The following is a 15348-nucleotide window of genomic DNA, read 5'->3' on the forward strand; positions in this document are numbered from 1 at the left end:
AGAAGAAAGGGAGAATGGAGTTTGTTCCTTTTGAGAATCGGTCGTTACTTATGTCCTACTCTTGAATTTATGACGAATTTGCCTAGTCTTTGATCTCTACTTTTTATAATTACCTTTCCTTGTCTTTATCCTTTGCCCAATTTTTTTTTATTATTTAAGAAATGAAAACCCTTAAGGCTTTGTGTTGGAATTGCAAGGGTGTTTCACGTGTAAACACAATCAATAGATTTTTTGATCTTCTTCGGAAGCATAAGCCCAATTTGCTGTGTTTAGTTGAGACTTGAGCCAATGTTGACCGGATTAAGAGATTTTATAACAAGTTTTAGAACTGGGCTTGGCCTGCCATTCCGGTTGTCGATTACTCCTGCGGTATCACTTCTCTAGTAATCTCCAGAGTTATGTTTTACTTGGTAGTTTTGTCATATTTACCTAAAGCATGGGTTTTCTCTATTGTATATAATGGTCAAAAGGTTGACACTCATTAGAAACTTTAGAGAAAACTTTCAAGCATGCCTAATTTAAATCGCCCTTGGCTCATCATGGGTGATTTCAACTCTATCTTTCCCCATTTGAGCACAAGGGTAGTCCTTATTCTTATTGTGTATAAAGCTAATTATTTTTTGGACTTTATTGCTAGCAATCTTTTCTTTAATCGAGGGTATGTGGGGATATTTCTTCTGATTATACTCCTTTTTTGCTTGCCGTTTCTCATTGTATTTCTGAAAAAAAAAAATTGGGTTTTTCATTTTAACAATTATTGCCTTGAGTATCCTATATGTCATCATATCATTAATAGTGACTGGAAGTCTAACACTAATTCTAGTCCTCTTAATGCTTTCATCTTGTCAATTGTACTAAGATCAAACTCATTACCTGGAGATCCACAGGTTTAAATTATGTACACAGAGATATTAGAGACAATGCATTATGAATTAAGGAATTAGAGGGCTTGGATTGTGTTGTTGATTCTCTCTTTTCTAATTTTTGTAACCTTTGAGTTCTATATAGTAAATACAATCCTTTACTTCGTTAGAATTCCTTGAAATGACGCTAACATTCCCGTTTGATGTGGGTTCAAAATGGCGATTTTAATTATGGGTTCTCTCATAATAGTACTTGTATCCACAGACATAAAAATTGAATTGCTCATATTAAAGATGGTTAAGGTAATGTCTTCATAGATAGATCTCACATTGAATATTGTTTCTTGACTTGTTCTTCCAATCTGTAGTCTACAAATGGTGAGTAATCTACTTTTGATATTTTGCATACTCTGCCTATGGATCTTAAGTGCATTCTAATATTGACAAGGTTTCTCTTATAAGGCTTGTTTCCAAAGCTGATATTTGAAAATCTCTTTGCTTTTTTTGAACTAAAAAAACCCATGACCTAATGGTTTGAATATGGAATTCTATTGATTTTTTTGGTATGAAATTGGTGACTGCTTATTTAATGATGTTGGTTTTTTTTTTCACGCGGCTTCTCTTCCAAAATCCTAGGGTAATACTTATGTGGCTTTAATTCGTAAAAATGATAAGCGCAAGGTTGTCACTAACTCTCATCTCATCTCCATCTATAATGTTTGTTATAAAGTTATTACTAAGATTTTGGCCAATAAACTTAGAAATGTCTTGTCCAATCTGGTCGGTGGAGAGCAATGTGGTTTTATTCCTAGGCATTGCCCTATGAATAACATTTTGTCTGTTCAAGAGGTAGGGCATTCTATTGAACATGATTTAAAAGACCACCTTAGGATGATAGTTAAAATAGATGTTGAGAAAGCTTATGATACCTTAAGTTGCAATATTGTTTTTGCCACTTTAGTTAAAATAGAATTTCCTCCTGTTTGGGTTTCTTGGGTAGGGCTTGTCTAGCTTCTGCTAGGTTCTTTTTCCTCATCAATGGTCAACCCTCTAGTTGGCTCTTTTCATTTAGAGGAGTTCACCAAGGATACCTTTTATCTTCTTACCTTTTCATCCTTCTCAAAATTTGACTACCATTCTCAATAAAGCTTTAGATATGAATATGATTCTAGGATTTAAGCCTAGATTGAGCCTTAACTTAAATCATCTTATATATGCTGATGATCTTCTCCTAGTTATCAAAGCTAATAGGAAAGTTGCTCGGAACTGTAATCTATACCTTTCCATCTAGTCTCAGTAACTGAGTAGCATCCTAACTTTACCAAATCAGAAGTTTATTTTCCTAACTGGCTTAATAAGAAAGTGTGCAAAAGTATAAGCTCAATTTTGAACTTTAAGATCAACAATTTTCTTTTTACTTAGGAATCATGATTGCTTCCAAAAAGCTTAGTTTGAATCTTTTTTGGCCTATGGTCTCCTGAATTTCCAAAATTCTTGCTAGCTGGAATCATACTTCCATTTCTAAAGCTGGAAGAGTTATTTTAGTTCCATTCTTTCAACTTCTTTACACTATCATCCATCTTATGCTGTCCTGGATGGCATTTTGAACTCAATTGCCAAACTGGATAGGGGATTTCCTTTGGGTTAATAATGCCAATCGGAGTGACATCCAGCTTGTGAGTTGGAACATTGTTACCCTTAACAAATCTGAAGGGAGTCTAGGCATTAAAAATATGAAATTGGCAGATTTGCTTTGATGGCAAAACATATTATGAACTTTTTGAATTGCATAGAGATTGCTTAGGTGAAAATTTTAAATTTTAAATATGGATCATTTCCCAACTAATTACTCTTGGTTCTTTAGATTCTTGTATAAAATTGTTGAAGTGATCAAACCACACATTTGATTCAATCTGCTAATCCACAGTACATTTCCTGTTTATGATGTATGGTGTTTTGAAACTCCTTTGGCCTTCAAGCCAACTTTTTTCAGTATGGATTTAAATTTGGAGAATATGTGGGTGTGGGATTTGATTAAGGAGGGCAGATGGGATCATAGCATGTTATATAATCTACATGGTCTTGATTTAGATTCTCCTACATTGCAAAGGAGCAATAGTACCCCAAATTCTGCCAATTAATGTGTTTGGCTCCCTTCTACTCACAGTAATAGATTTTATTCCTCTATATACAAATTTTTTAATAGTAGTAATATGGACTATTTTCTTGGAATGTTTAGCTTAAAGTTTGGAAATTTATTTAATGTCTCTCCTAAAATAAGTTCTTCACTTGGCTTTTGCTTCATGGCCTTGATGCCTTGAATATGGCTCCCCCCACTCTTTGTGTCTTTTGTGGTAATGATTTTGAAAATTTGAATCACTTGTGTATCAATTATCTTAAAGTTAGGGATATTTGGATCCGAATCAATGTTTATTTAAGTACTAATGTCTGCTAAAGAGGGTATATCGCAAATGGTGGGTGACTGAACTTACAGGATTGCAGGCACTCAACTTAGGCTGCATCTATAATGGCTGCTACTTTTTGTCTGTTTTGAAAATGCCGATGTGATGTAGTGTTCAAAGGCATTCAACCGGATTTTGCAAAAATCTCTTGTAGGGCCATTGACCGTGTCAAAGAATACATTAATAGGATGAAGTATAAAATGAGGATGTTTCTCTTAAACTTAGATTTTCACTCTTGTTCAGGATTATTATTGTTTACTGATGCTTCTTGATCCAGTGAGGGCACAACAGATGGAATTGGCTTTATTGTTATTTCAAATGACAAGAGAATTTTTATGGCAAGATGTCAAACTAAGGCAATGGAATAGTCACTTCAATTGGTTGCAAACAAATGTGTCAAAATTGGAGTTTTCACAGACTGTGCTAAAGTTTTACGTGCCATTGAAGGTCAAGAGAGTGTTGGGATGTTACCATATTTGGGGCCCTAACATGTGAATAAAGTGGGCCATCCCACTTAAATAAAAAAAAAATTGAAGCTATGTCATGGAAGGGTAAGGGCAAACTTGAGTTTTCACATAAGAAGCCTATATGTGTAAAAACTCTCTTATTCATAGAGAGTGTGAGACATAGAGAGAGGGAGAGAAGGAAAAACAGAAAATGAAGATGAAGAGGAAGAAAGAATGGGGCTAGGGTTTAAGCAAGCAAGACGATCAGACTGCAAACAGTACCGGATTTTGCTCAAATTTCGGATAGTGAATCCTTGTGGGTAGTTCTCCAAATCTACAGGGTTTGATCTTCCTTTGATCTCTTCTTGATGTCATTGTTACCCATTTTTGAGTGATGATGATGTGCATGTGTTGTTGAGGGCTTCTCCTGTTAAATTCTCATGTCATTGTGCTTGTATACCTCTAGTTAGCTAGAGAGAAATCCTTTGTAACCCCATTGCTGATATAGTGGAATCATTTCAAGTGGCTCTAAGGAGTCCTGTGGGTTTTTCCTTGATTTGAAGAGGTTTTCATGCTAAAAACATTATCTTGCATTTATTGTCTGTATTTGTCTTGTTTAGAGGTTATTATCCTATTCTAGATGACAAAGAGAGTTTATTTTTTCATTTGTAAAAGTTGTGTTGTCATAAAGAGGTCATACACCTATAAAGGAGGTTGCGTAACCCAACCAGGAAGCATATGTGCAAGTGTGTACCCCCATACATCAAGTATGCGGTCGCACAATGTCACCAAAAGAATGTGCGAGCTATTGTGTGCCCGCACAAGAAGGCACATAGAGTTGGTAAAAGGGTGTGTGGACAGGTTTGAGACAGTATACATGAACAGTAAGGGTAAGGATAAGTGTGTAGGCAGTATTATGAACAATACTTTCATTGAAATTTTTAACTGTTGAAGTACTGGGAACCTCGACAGAGAGGATAGAGTAATTGGCACATATCAACTGTTGTTAGCAATATCACTTTGCAATTAAGTTAGGAGGAGATGCTGCAAGTTGAATTAATCCCCAGGGAATGGAATGCAATAGTCACTAAGCTGCTGTTTAAGGAAGAAAATCTCTATAATAGTGTCTTTTCCACCAAGAGAGAAAGAGAGAGAGAGAAAGGCCACAATGGTTGATGAACATCTGCACTACCTTTGGGTTTAGTTCTTGAAGTCTCGGTTGTCTGATCTTCTGTTTTATAATTTCTCTAAGTCTATTTTAGTTTAGCTGTTGTACAACTCTATTATTAAAAAAAAGAAAAATAAAAAAAACTTTGTAAAGCTCATCTTTGGAGCTCGCATGTACATAAAGCCAGCTAAGAGTCACTTGTTCGAGATCCTTGGTGATCTAGACATGTACTGGGAGGCGTTTAAAAACTAGGCCAAGTCTATGCACAGTGTCATAGACTTGGACTTCTTCCAACGACCCGTGCTGCACTTGATCATTCTTTCCTAGATCAAGTCAGCCTAACTCCTTCCTTTGCATTGGATCCCTACCAAAGAACCAAAGGAACTTGAACTTACTTAAGGCTTAGGAAAAGAACTTACCAATGAAGCTTGGAGACTTAGAGAAAACTTCGTATTATCTATTGAATGCCCTAATCTTACAACTCTTCTTCTTGATGTCCCCAAAGGCAAGACCTTAGGGGCCGTTTGGTTCGTGGTAATGACATATTACCACGTAACGAGATTACAATGGTAATATGAGTGGGAATATTATATGGTTGGGAATATTGCGGTAATTTAATATAACCATGTTTGGTTGGGAACTCTTATTACCGTGAATAGTTCATTACCGTGTTTGGTTGTCATGGTAATTAATTTGTTAAAATATAAAAAGTTATAAGATTACCATGGTAATCCAAGATAGACACCAAATTTGGTGGTAATAGGATTACCACTTTCTTGGTAATATTTATAAGTTGGTAATGTGATATTACCATCCGCATTACCACCGGTGCAATGCCAAACGTGGTAATATTTTCAGATTACCACGTAACACGTGGTAATCTTTCTACATTACCGCGAACCAAACGGCTCCTAGGGGTATTTATAGTACTCCACTTCCTTAATGGACAGTAGGGATCAATTCGATCCAACGGCTAGAAATGAGACTCTAGAGAACTCCTTGAAAATATCTAAGGTTCTCTCATATCCTAGATTTTTCTATCTTCTTTTAGGTTCATGGAGAGGACTCTAGAATATTCCACACTTTTCTATATTATTCTATATACAACGTTTCATTACAAGACTTAAAAAAATTTCTAAGTATAGGAAGGAACCTTCCATGAAGTTGCCTTGATCGAGCTGTGTCGCGCCGTGCCTAACAATAGGTACCGTACTGGACTATATGAAGTGACATTCCCATTTTATGACATTTGGGAAAACCCCCTCGCCCCTTACATGTGTAGTAATTGAGTCAAATACTTATGCACGCTCGCAAGCATAGATGAATATGTTGCGTTTCAACCCATTTGGGCTAGAACAATAAGTTGGGTTTTCGCCCAATATAAAAATAAATGTTGGAAATATAGTACCACATCGGTTGTGTAATGCAAGTGTTATGGGTTTATATATAGGTATAGAGGTTGAGCCACTAAGTCTTGAGACTTTTTGGTGTAAGACCCCTAAGCCCATATAAAGCCCATTTAGGGCCCACTAGTATTATAATATAAAATCTAACAATGAAAAAAAAAAAAAAAAGAAGATGTGTCGTTTAATAGAATGCCAAGGGCATACGGGTAATCTCATGTGAATGTCCTATTTGTGTAAAACTCTCATTCTTGGGATGAGAGTAAAAAAAAGTGAGAAGGATGAGACAATAGAGTGGGAGAAAAAAACTAAGAAGAGGAAGGAAAAGGCAATTAGAGCTAAACTTGGCAAGAAGATCAGATGGTGATCGGCGTCGGATTTCATCTACATTTTTAGGTAGAGAGCATCCTTGCTAGTAAGGTTCCTAATCCTTTGAGTTGATCTCCTTAAATCCTTGTTGATGTCATTGTATTCATCTTGGGAGATGATGATGTATGCATGTCTTGTTGAGTCTTTCCTTGAATACTCTTGTCTTTGAGTTTGTATGGCTCTAGTTAGCTAGGGAGATCCTTATAAACTCCATTAATTGATCTAGTGGAAGCATTGTAAGAGACTCTAAGGAGTCCCGTGGTTTTTCTCTCGATTCGAAGGGTTTCTACACTAAAATTGGTGTCTTGTATTGTTTACTTGCGTATTTATCGTCTTTGCAGTCATTAACCCTTTTTAGGGCACAAAGAGGGATTATAATTGCACTCTTAAGGGTTGTATTTGACCTAGGAGGGTCTTGAGCCTATATGGAGGCATATGGAAGTGTTCAGGGGGCATATGAGGGGCATATATAAGATATATAGAAAATCAAAGAATTTTACCTAGGGCATACGGGTTTCATGGGTAAGTATCACTGGTGGCCACAAATGTTTCGTAAGTATAACGCTGTGGCCACATACGTTTTTTTTATAACGATGTGGCCACGAAACTTGTCTCCGGTCACACTCATGGCCACAATTTCATGTTTGGAGGCTGTTTCCGGCGAAGGTGCTGAGGTGGCGTCCGACGTGGATGGCTCTATAATTGGCCACCTCAGCACCTTCGCCGGAAACAACCCCCAAACATGAAATTATGGCCATGAGTGTGACCAGAGACAAGTTTCATGGCCACGTCATTACAAAAAAAAATGTATGTGGCCACAGCGTTATACTTACGAAACATTTGTGGCCACCAGTGATACTTACCCCGGGTTTCATACGGCTCATATAGAGGCCGTATAAATTTTTTAAAGAATTTGCACTAAATCATATGGGTGGCATCTCGATCGTATAGAGACTATATGCACAAATAATAAATTGCTACATTATCATGAACAATGATTTTGCTGCAGTTACTTCTGTAGAATTTTTCGTTGTTTCAACACAAGTGACCCCGATAAATAGTATCAGAGCGTTAAGCTGACAGAGGCAGTTCTTGTGATCTAGAATGGAATGACAAAATGCATGTGGGATGATTGAACTAAATCCTTTCAATTATGCAATTTGGAAGAGAAGAATGTAAGACTTGTTGATTGTGAAAGACCTATATCTCCCTGCTATGGGAAAGGCAAAGCCAAGGAAGATGGGTGATGATGAATGGGAGATATTACATTTGAAAGCATCTGCTACGATTAGGCAATGGGTTAATGCAAGTATCCTCCACCATATTTTTGAAGAAGTGAAGGTTGATGAGCTATGGAAAAAACTAGAAGCCATGTACAAGAAGAATCCCTTCAGAAATAAAGCCATAACCATCAGAAGGTTAGTGAATTTGAATTATAGAGATGGAAGAAGTATGACTTAGCATACAAATGACTTCCAGGGCTTGGTGAACCAATTGATCTCTATGAAGATGCCTCTTGAAGATGAGTTGCAAGCATTGCTACTTTTAAGCTCTCTATCGGAGAGTTGGGAAACACTGGTAGTATCTCATGGTACTTTATCCCCTGGAGGAATATTAACAATGGAGATGGTGAAAAAAAATTTGTTGAGTGAAGAAGCCAGAAGAAAAGAGAAGGTGAATATTCTTTTAAAGCACTCATATCAGAAACCCATGAACATCGTGGAAGAATTGCAAGTAGACTTCCATAGGGTTATAGGGATAGAGAAATATCCAGAGGTAGGTTAAGAAGCGGGAAAAACATCAAATGTTTTCACTACAACAGAGTGGGTCATATGAAGAAAGAATGCAAATTCCTAAGGAAAGAACATGGTAGAGGAAGTGAAGAAGAGAAAGAGACTAATAGAATAGCCACAGAGGGTGACATTTGTGTTATCTGTGATGATAATGGTATCAGTCTTGTTAGTCAAGAGAGTAACTGGATGCTTGACTCAGGAGTGTCGTTCCATGTTACTCCTCATGATGAGATCTTTAGTTCTTACTCTAGTGGTGACCTTGGGAATGTGAAGATAAGGAACAATGCTACATCAAAGATTGTGGGTATTGGAGATAATTGGTTGGAGACAAATCTTGGGTACAAGTTGCTACTCAAAAATGTCAGGCATGTTCCAGACATGCGCCTAAACCTAATATCCACAAGCAAGCTTGATGATGAGGGGTTCATCAGTTGGTTTGGTGAAAGTAAGTGCAAGCTCACCAAAGGCTCCCTAGTGGTTGCTAGAGGAAGAAAGATGGAAACACTCTATATTTTGTAAGCAAGGCTTCACAAAGGAGAGATGAACACAGTTAAAGTGGGTGTAGACATCAATCTATGTCACAAAAGGCTTGGTCATATCAGTGAAAAAGAATTACATCTTTTCGCTAGGAACCAATATCTACCCAACTTGGAAGGTATAACTTTCAAAGCTTGTAATGATTGCTTAGAGGGAAGAATACATAGAGTTGCTTTTCACTCATGTTCCCTATGTACAAAGTCATGTATTCTTGATTTAATTCATACTAATGTAAGTTCTATGCTAGAGAAAACCCTTGAAGGAGCACAATATTTTTTAACCTTCATTGATGACCACTCAAGGAAAGTGTGGGCCTCTACTCTGAAGACCAAAGATCAAGTGCAAGGAGTTCCATCTCAAAGTTTAAAAAGAGATAGGGAAGAAGCCGAAAACAATCAAGGCAGAAAATTATGGTGAGTATAGTGGGCAGTTTGAATGGTATTCCAAACTCAGTAGTATTAGGCTTGAGAAGACACCTGCCAAGATACCTCAGTTGAATGGTGTGACAGAGTTGATGAACAGGGAAATAGTTGAGAGGATCAGATGGATGCTTTCTCATGCAAAGCTGCCTAAGTTCTTTTGGGGGGAGGCAATGAGAACTGTAGTTGATTCGATCAATTTTTCTCCAATAGTTGTTTTGGATAGTGGTGTACCAAACAGAGTTTGGACTGGAAAAGATGTTTTTTATGATCACTTGAGAGTGTTTGCCTGCAGGGCTTATGTTCATGTCTTAGAATATGGAAGGTCCAGGTTTGATGGTGTTAAGGTGAAGCCATGTGTTTTCATTGGGTATTGCCATAAAGAATTTACATACAAGTTGTGGGATCCTGTTAACAAAAAAATTGCCAGGAGTAAAGATGTGGTATTCCTTGAAGGCCAGGTGACAGATTATGGCAACCAAGGTGAATTCCCTAGTTCCTCTGTTGGAGTTCTTGTCAATTTGGATCTTATGTCCTCTCTTATGGTGAATGCAAATCAAGGGGGAGGTGTCTAAGAAGATGGTAATGAGACAAGGGTAATTTCAACCTATCCAATTGATAATGTAAAGCCAATTGAAGGGGAAAAGCAAGCCTATCTGACTGATGGAGTGAGGCCAATTGAAGGGGCAGGACAAACTCATTCAGTTGATGCTTTAGAACCAATTGATGAAGAAGAAAAACAACCATCACCAACACCACAAGTGGAGCCTCAGTTGAGAAGAACTACTAGAGAGCATCATTCTTCTAGTAGATGCAGTGTTGAGTCTGCCATGTTTAGTAATGGTGGAGAGCCAGAAACCTACCAAGAAACTAAGCTACATAACAAGAAGCAGAAGTGGTTTAAAGTTGTGCAAGAAGGAATGAGTTCCTTGCATTAGAACCACAATTATGGCTTAGTGAAGCTGCCAAAGGGCAAGAAGGTACTCAAATACAAACTAGTATACAAGCAGAAGATCTTACCTAAGGAGGAGCTTGAAGCTTATAGGCGAAGGGCATGCTTGATTGAGCCCCCAAATGGAGCTGAGGGGGAGGTCTGTTGGGTTTCAGCCCATTTGGGCTAGAACAATAAGTTGGGCTTTGGCCCAATATAAAAATAAAAAAGAAAAAAAGAAGCTATGTTATTTAATAGAATGTCAAGGGTATAAGGGTAATCTCATGTGAATGCCCTATTTGTGTAAAACACTCATTCTTGGGATGAGAGTAAAAAAACATGAGAAGGATGAGCCCATAGAGTGGGAGAAGAAAGAAACCAAGAAGCGAAAGGAGAAGGGGATTAGGGCTAAACTTGGCAAGAAGATCGGATGGTGATCAACGCCGGATATTGCCTATATTCTTGGGTAGAGATCATCCTTGTTAGTAAGGTTCCTAATCTTTGAGTTGATCTCCTTAAATCCTTTTTGATGTCATTTTATCCATCTTGGGAGAGGATGATGTATGCATGTCTTGTTAGTCTCTCCTTGAATACTCTTGTCTTTGGGTCTGTATACCTCTAGTTAGCTAGAGAGATCCTTGTAAACTCCATTATTTGACATAGTGGAAATATTGTAAGAGACTCCAAGGAGTCCCTTGGTTTTTCCCTCAATTCTAAGGGTTTCCACGTTTGCTTGCGTATTTATCATTTTTGTAGTTATTAACCCTTTCTAGGGTACAAAGAAGGATCGTAATTGCACTCTTAAGGGTTGTATTTAACCTAGAAGGGCCTTGAGCCCATATGGAGGTATATGGAAGTGTTCAGGGGGCATATGAGGGGCATATGGAAAGTATATAGAAAATAAGAAAGTTTTGCTTTAAGGCATACGGGTTCCATACGGCACTGATATCCCTGGAAGACATGCAAAAACCTGGACTGAAACTGAAACTATTTGCCAGAAGATAGATGAGATTCCACATGGTCAAAGAGTAAGTAAGCTGGCCTGGCCCAATCTGGTTTGTGAACCATATAGGTCTGGTCTATTTGAGATACTTTTCATCCAATTCGAAGCCACAGGTCAGTTTCAACCGGAGTATGGCTCAATCTCCACCACCTGAGAATGCTCCACAAGACGGCGGTAAGCCTGATCCCTGAACCTTCCGTTTTCTTCTGCGTTTTTACATCACCGATCTGGTTTCATGTTGGGAAAGCGGAGTATTCAGAGGCACACACAAGATAGGATCTCACTCATTGATTTTGTAAACATTTGTTATTATTGTTGCTTTGTTTGCTTCAGTAATTTTTGAAGATAGGGTCCTTGTACTGAACAAGTATGGGGAAATGCTTGTTGGAGTGTTGAGCAAAGCTGGTTCTAGGAAGCTTGTGATTCTTTGCCATGGGTTCTGTTCTTCAAAGGTTTGCAAAAAATATTCAGTTTGTGCTTATCTAAGGACTATAATTTTCTTTATGGAGTTCAAAAATAACTGTGTTACTAGAGGGCTTTTGTTGTGTCATGTTCATTTGCAATTTAAATGTTGCAGGTTTAGAGTATATAATACTCTTTGGAGGAATTTGGTTCATTCTAGATCATCTAGCAGTTTAAATTGACTCTTTTAGTTTCTATGGAAAGAATGTATTTGGTTGTTTGAGGGCTAGTACTATGGTTCAGTACATTTATAAATTCTTTTGGCTGATTCCAGGGGGATAGAGTTATGGTTAATCTTAGTACGGCGTTATCAATGCATGGAGTGAGCAACTTCAGATTTGATTTTTCAGGAAACGGGTGAGCTACTTATAACTTGATGCCTAATCTATATTCCTCACTGTTTTTCTGCTGTTATCTCAAATATGATTGTTGATACTTTATGGAAATTTATTGTTTTTATTAGTATGACCTTGTGCCAAACACCACCCATTTTATTGAACTTTAATACACCTTTTGCACTTGATCTATTTAAATTGGTAATCCATTCCTAAAAAGCTATCACATGGAAGTCTCTAATCAAATTGGAAAGGGATAAAGCCACTAATGGTCCTTCCAGTGGATTTGATTGTTCATTTTGGTCCCTTAAGTGGAAAAAAAAAATACTCGCTTTCATCTTTAGCAGAACATGAATTGTTCAATTTGTCCTTCTGTCAGTCTACACTTTCATTTCCAAGTTATCTACAAATAAATCTTACTTTACCATTGAGATACATGGTCTTATGGTCTAACGTGCTCATGAGTGATCATTTTATTTTATTCTCTGATTCTCATTGGTTTCCATATGACAACTCTACATTAAACCAGTATTGAATGTTAAATACCATAGTGTTTCATGCTATTATGGAAATAATGTGTGCTAATTTAGTTCATTATATGCTCAATGCTGTTCATTTTACAGTGAAAGCCAAGGCCAATTTCAGTTCGGCAACTATAGAAAGGAGGCTGAGGACTTGCATGCTATAGTCCAACATTTTTCTGAAAAAGGTTATGAAGTTATTACTATCGTTGGCCACAGTAAAGGTTAGTCCTTACATGAGCAAGTTATGCAGTCTTTCTCAGTGTACCTGTCATTGGACTTGTTATCTTGTTTTCTTAATTCCAAATATTTTCCTTCTTGATGGAAAGCTGGAATTTAATGGTTTTTCTCTATAACAGGAGGAGATGTGGTGCTTTTATATGGTTCCATGTATGATGATGTTGGGGCAATCATCAATATTTCAGGTCGTTTTGATTTACAAGATGGGCTTGAAGAACGCCTCGGAAAAAAATTTATGGAGAGAATAAAAAGAGATGGGTATCTTGATCTTGATTTGAAGAAAGAACAAGGTAATGCAGAATCAATGTATTCTCTTTACCATAATTGTTGTTTATATGTTTGCATTAACATTTGATCATTTGCAATGCATGTCTATTTGGCTACTTGTTGATACTCTTCAGACGGTACATTATTTTGTTTTCCTTGTGTTAGGTATTGAAAGTGAATTATCATGAAAAACTGTTTGCTTTCTCAATACGATCTACTTGAACTTCCTGCACTTGTTCTTTTCTTTTGAAACATGTAACAACTTGAATCCTGGAGTTGAGAAAACTACTGGTTGATTGCAACCTTTTTCTAGGAAAAGTGATTCGGGTGACTGAAGAGAGTTTAATGGAACGGCTCAACACTGACATGAAAGCAGCAGCTCTCTCCATTAGCAACAAATGCAGGTCATAATAAATTTCTCACAGTGACCACTTTTGAATTCTTTAATTTGTGGAGCCAGCATTTCAGGCATTATACAATTTCTCCCAAAACCAATGAGCAGTTAAGCTTCTTTAGGACCATTTCTTAGACATCTCATTTGTGATATGATAGTAAAAGTATTCAATAAGTCTCACTTAGTGGTACAAGTTACTTTATTTTTAACAGTCTTGAGATGGACTAATCCAATACAATCCAATTGTAATTTGTCTAAATAGACTTACACCTCATTGTGTGCATCAGTGTTCATCTCTCACTGCTTGACAACATTTACTCTTATTATTACAGAGTCTTGACTGTTCATGGTTCAGCAGATGAAATTATACCAGTACAAGATGCTTTCGAGTTTAGCAAGGTCATTCCTAACCACAAACACCATATTATCGACGGTGCTAATCATTGCTATACTGAGCATGAATCTGAGTTAGCTTCTATTGTTGTTGAATTCATAAAATCCATTCAGGTACCTCCCAAACCCAACATTGAACTTTCCCTAATTTCTGTAATTTTTGAAGTCCTCTCTTCTAGAGTTTGATTTATTACTCGAATTAAATTGCAAAACAGGATGAAGGTGTTGGAGCAACTGGAGGGAACTAGAGCTCCATTCCAAATTTTTCGCTGTTTTTCGTGTTTGTTCCATCATCTCAGATTATATTACCATTTGCTCGGTTGTGATCAATGCTCAGCATGATCTTATTATCTTTGAAATGTGCACTTTTGCAGACCTTGTATTGTTATGCATCTCTGGACAATTTCATCAAGTCTTTGTGATATATTATTAGCCTACGCCTTTTTTAGGTAAATTTTTTTATAGGGCATTAAACTATGATCCATTTTCATTTTGGGGCTCAAACTTCAATTTAAATCAAAATGATTACTCAACTTCAATTTTGTTTTACCAGAGAATTATCCTTTAGATTTTGGCTTATTTTTGATGATGTGATGCTAGAATTTTCTTGTTAGCAAGTGAAATAGAATTGTCAGTTAAGCAAACAACGCACCATACAGAGAATTTAAGGTATATACACCATAAAAAAAAGGTCAAAATCTCTCCGGTGATCGCTCGATGAAACAAAATTGAAGCTGAATAATTATTTTGATTCAAATTAAGTTTGGATTAAAAAAAAGTCCTAGTTTGATCCCCAATTAAAAATTTTACCTTTTTTTTTATTTATTCACTTACGTTCTTTTTGAGTTAATAATAAAGATAAGTCATAGTGATTAGTGACCGGGGCCAATCTTCTCCTCTCAAAATCAAACTTAAATGATATAATAATTAGAGCTCTGCTCGTGTTGAAATACATTCAAATAAAAATTAAAGTAATTTGGATTTAAGTGATGGATTAAGCACTTTAATTTGGATTAACCTAATTCTGGTGAGTCATGGTGTTAGCTTAATCCCTCCTCTGGATTATGTAATTTAAAATTATTTCTAAAAACCCATATATATATATATATATTCAATTGTAGGATGTGACTAAAATTCAGACATTTGATATTTTGATTGATCCGTGTCATACTCGTGTTAATGTTAGGTTTGTTGATAAAATTGATCATGCATATGAGATAAATATAAACATATTATGATGTTGATATTTATTTAGAATAACAAATAGTTTTATTATACAAAATTACAGTTGTCATTGTCAATAACTTTTTAATATATTAGTACCAAAAATCTCCTACAATAA

General features: G+C 36.6%; 1 protein-coding gene across 1 annotated transcript; it reads left to right on the forward strand.

The window, feature by feature from the left end:
* The first annotated feature begins 10748 nt into the window (after positions 1-10748).
* LOC120251929 lies at positions 10749-14430 on the forward strand. The gene is made up of 8 exons (XM_039260580.1): positions 10749-11568; positions 11728-11846; positions 12131-12213; positions 12815-12936; positions 13072-13242; positions 13533-13623; positions 13946-14120; positions 14222-14430. Exons 1-8 carry the CDS (start codon positions 11526-11528, stop codon positions 14252-14254), a joined length of 837 nt encoding a protein of 278 aa, XP_039116514.1. The 5' UTR covers positions 10749-11525; the 3' UTR covers positions 14255-14430.
* The last annotated feature ends 918 nt before the right edge of the window (positions 14431-15348 follow it).

Source organism: Dioscorea cayenensis, chromosome 20 (genome assembly GCF_009730915.1).
Source record: "Dioscorea cayenensis subsp. rotundata cultivar TDr96_F1 chromosome 20, TDr96_F1_v2_PseudoChromosome.rev07_lg8_w22 25.fasta, whole genome shotgun sequence".
NCBI classification, from domain to species: Eukaryota; Viridiplantae; Streptophyta; class Magnoliopsida; order Dioscoreales; family Dioscoreaceae; genus Dioscorea; species Dioscorea cayenensis.

Excerpts from the sequence above, each read along its gene's own strand:
- LOC120251929 (XM_039260580.1), top strand. The coding sequence starts at position 11,526 with ATGGCTCAATCTCCACCACCTGAGAATGCTCCACAAGACGGCG. Across the intron at positions 11,569-11,727 it reads GAATGCTCCACAAGACGGCG|TAATTTTTGAAGATAGGGTC; the intron begins GTAAGCCTGATC and ends TGTTTGCTTCAG. Across the intron at positions 12,214-12,814 it reads TTTGATTTTTCAGGAAACGG|TGAAAGCCAAGGCCAATTTC; the intron begins GTGAGCTACTTA and ends TTCATTTTACAG.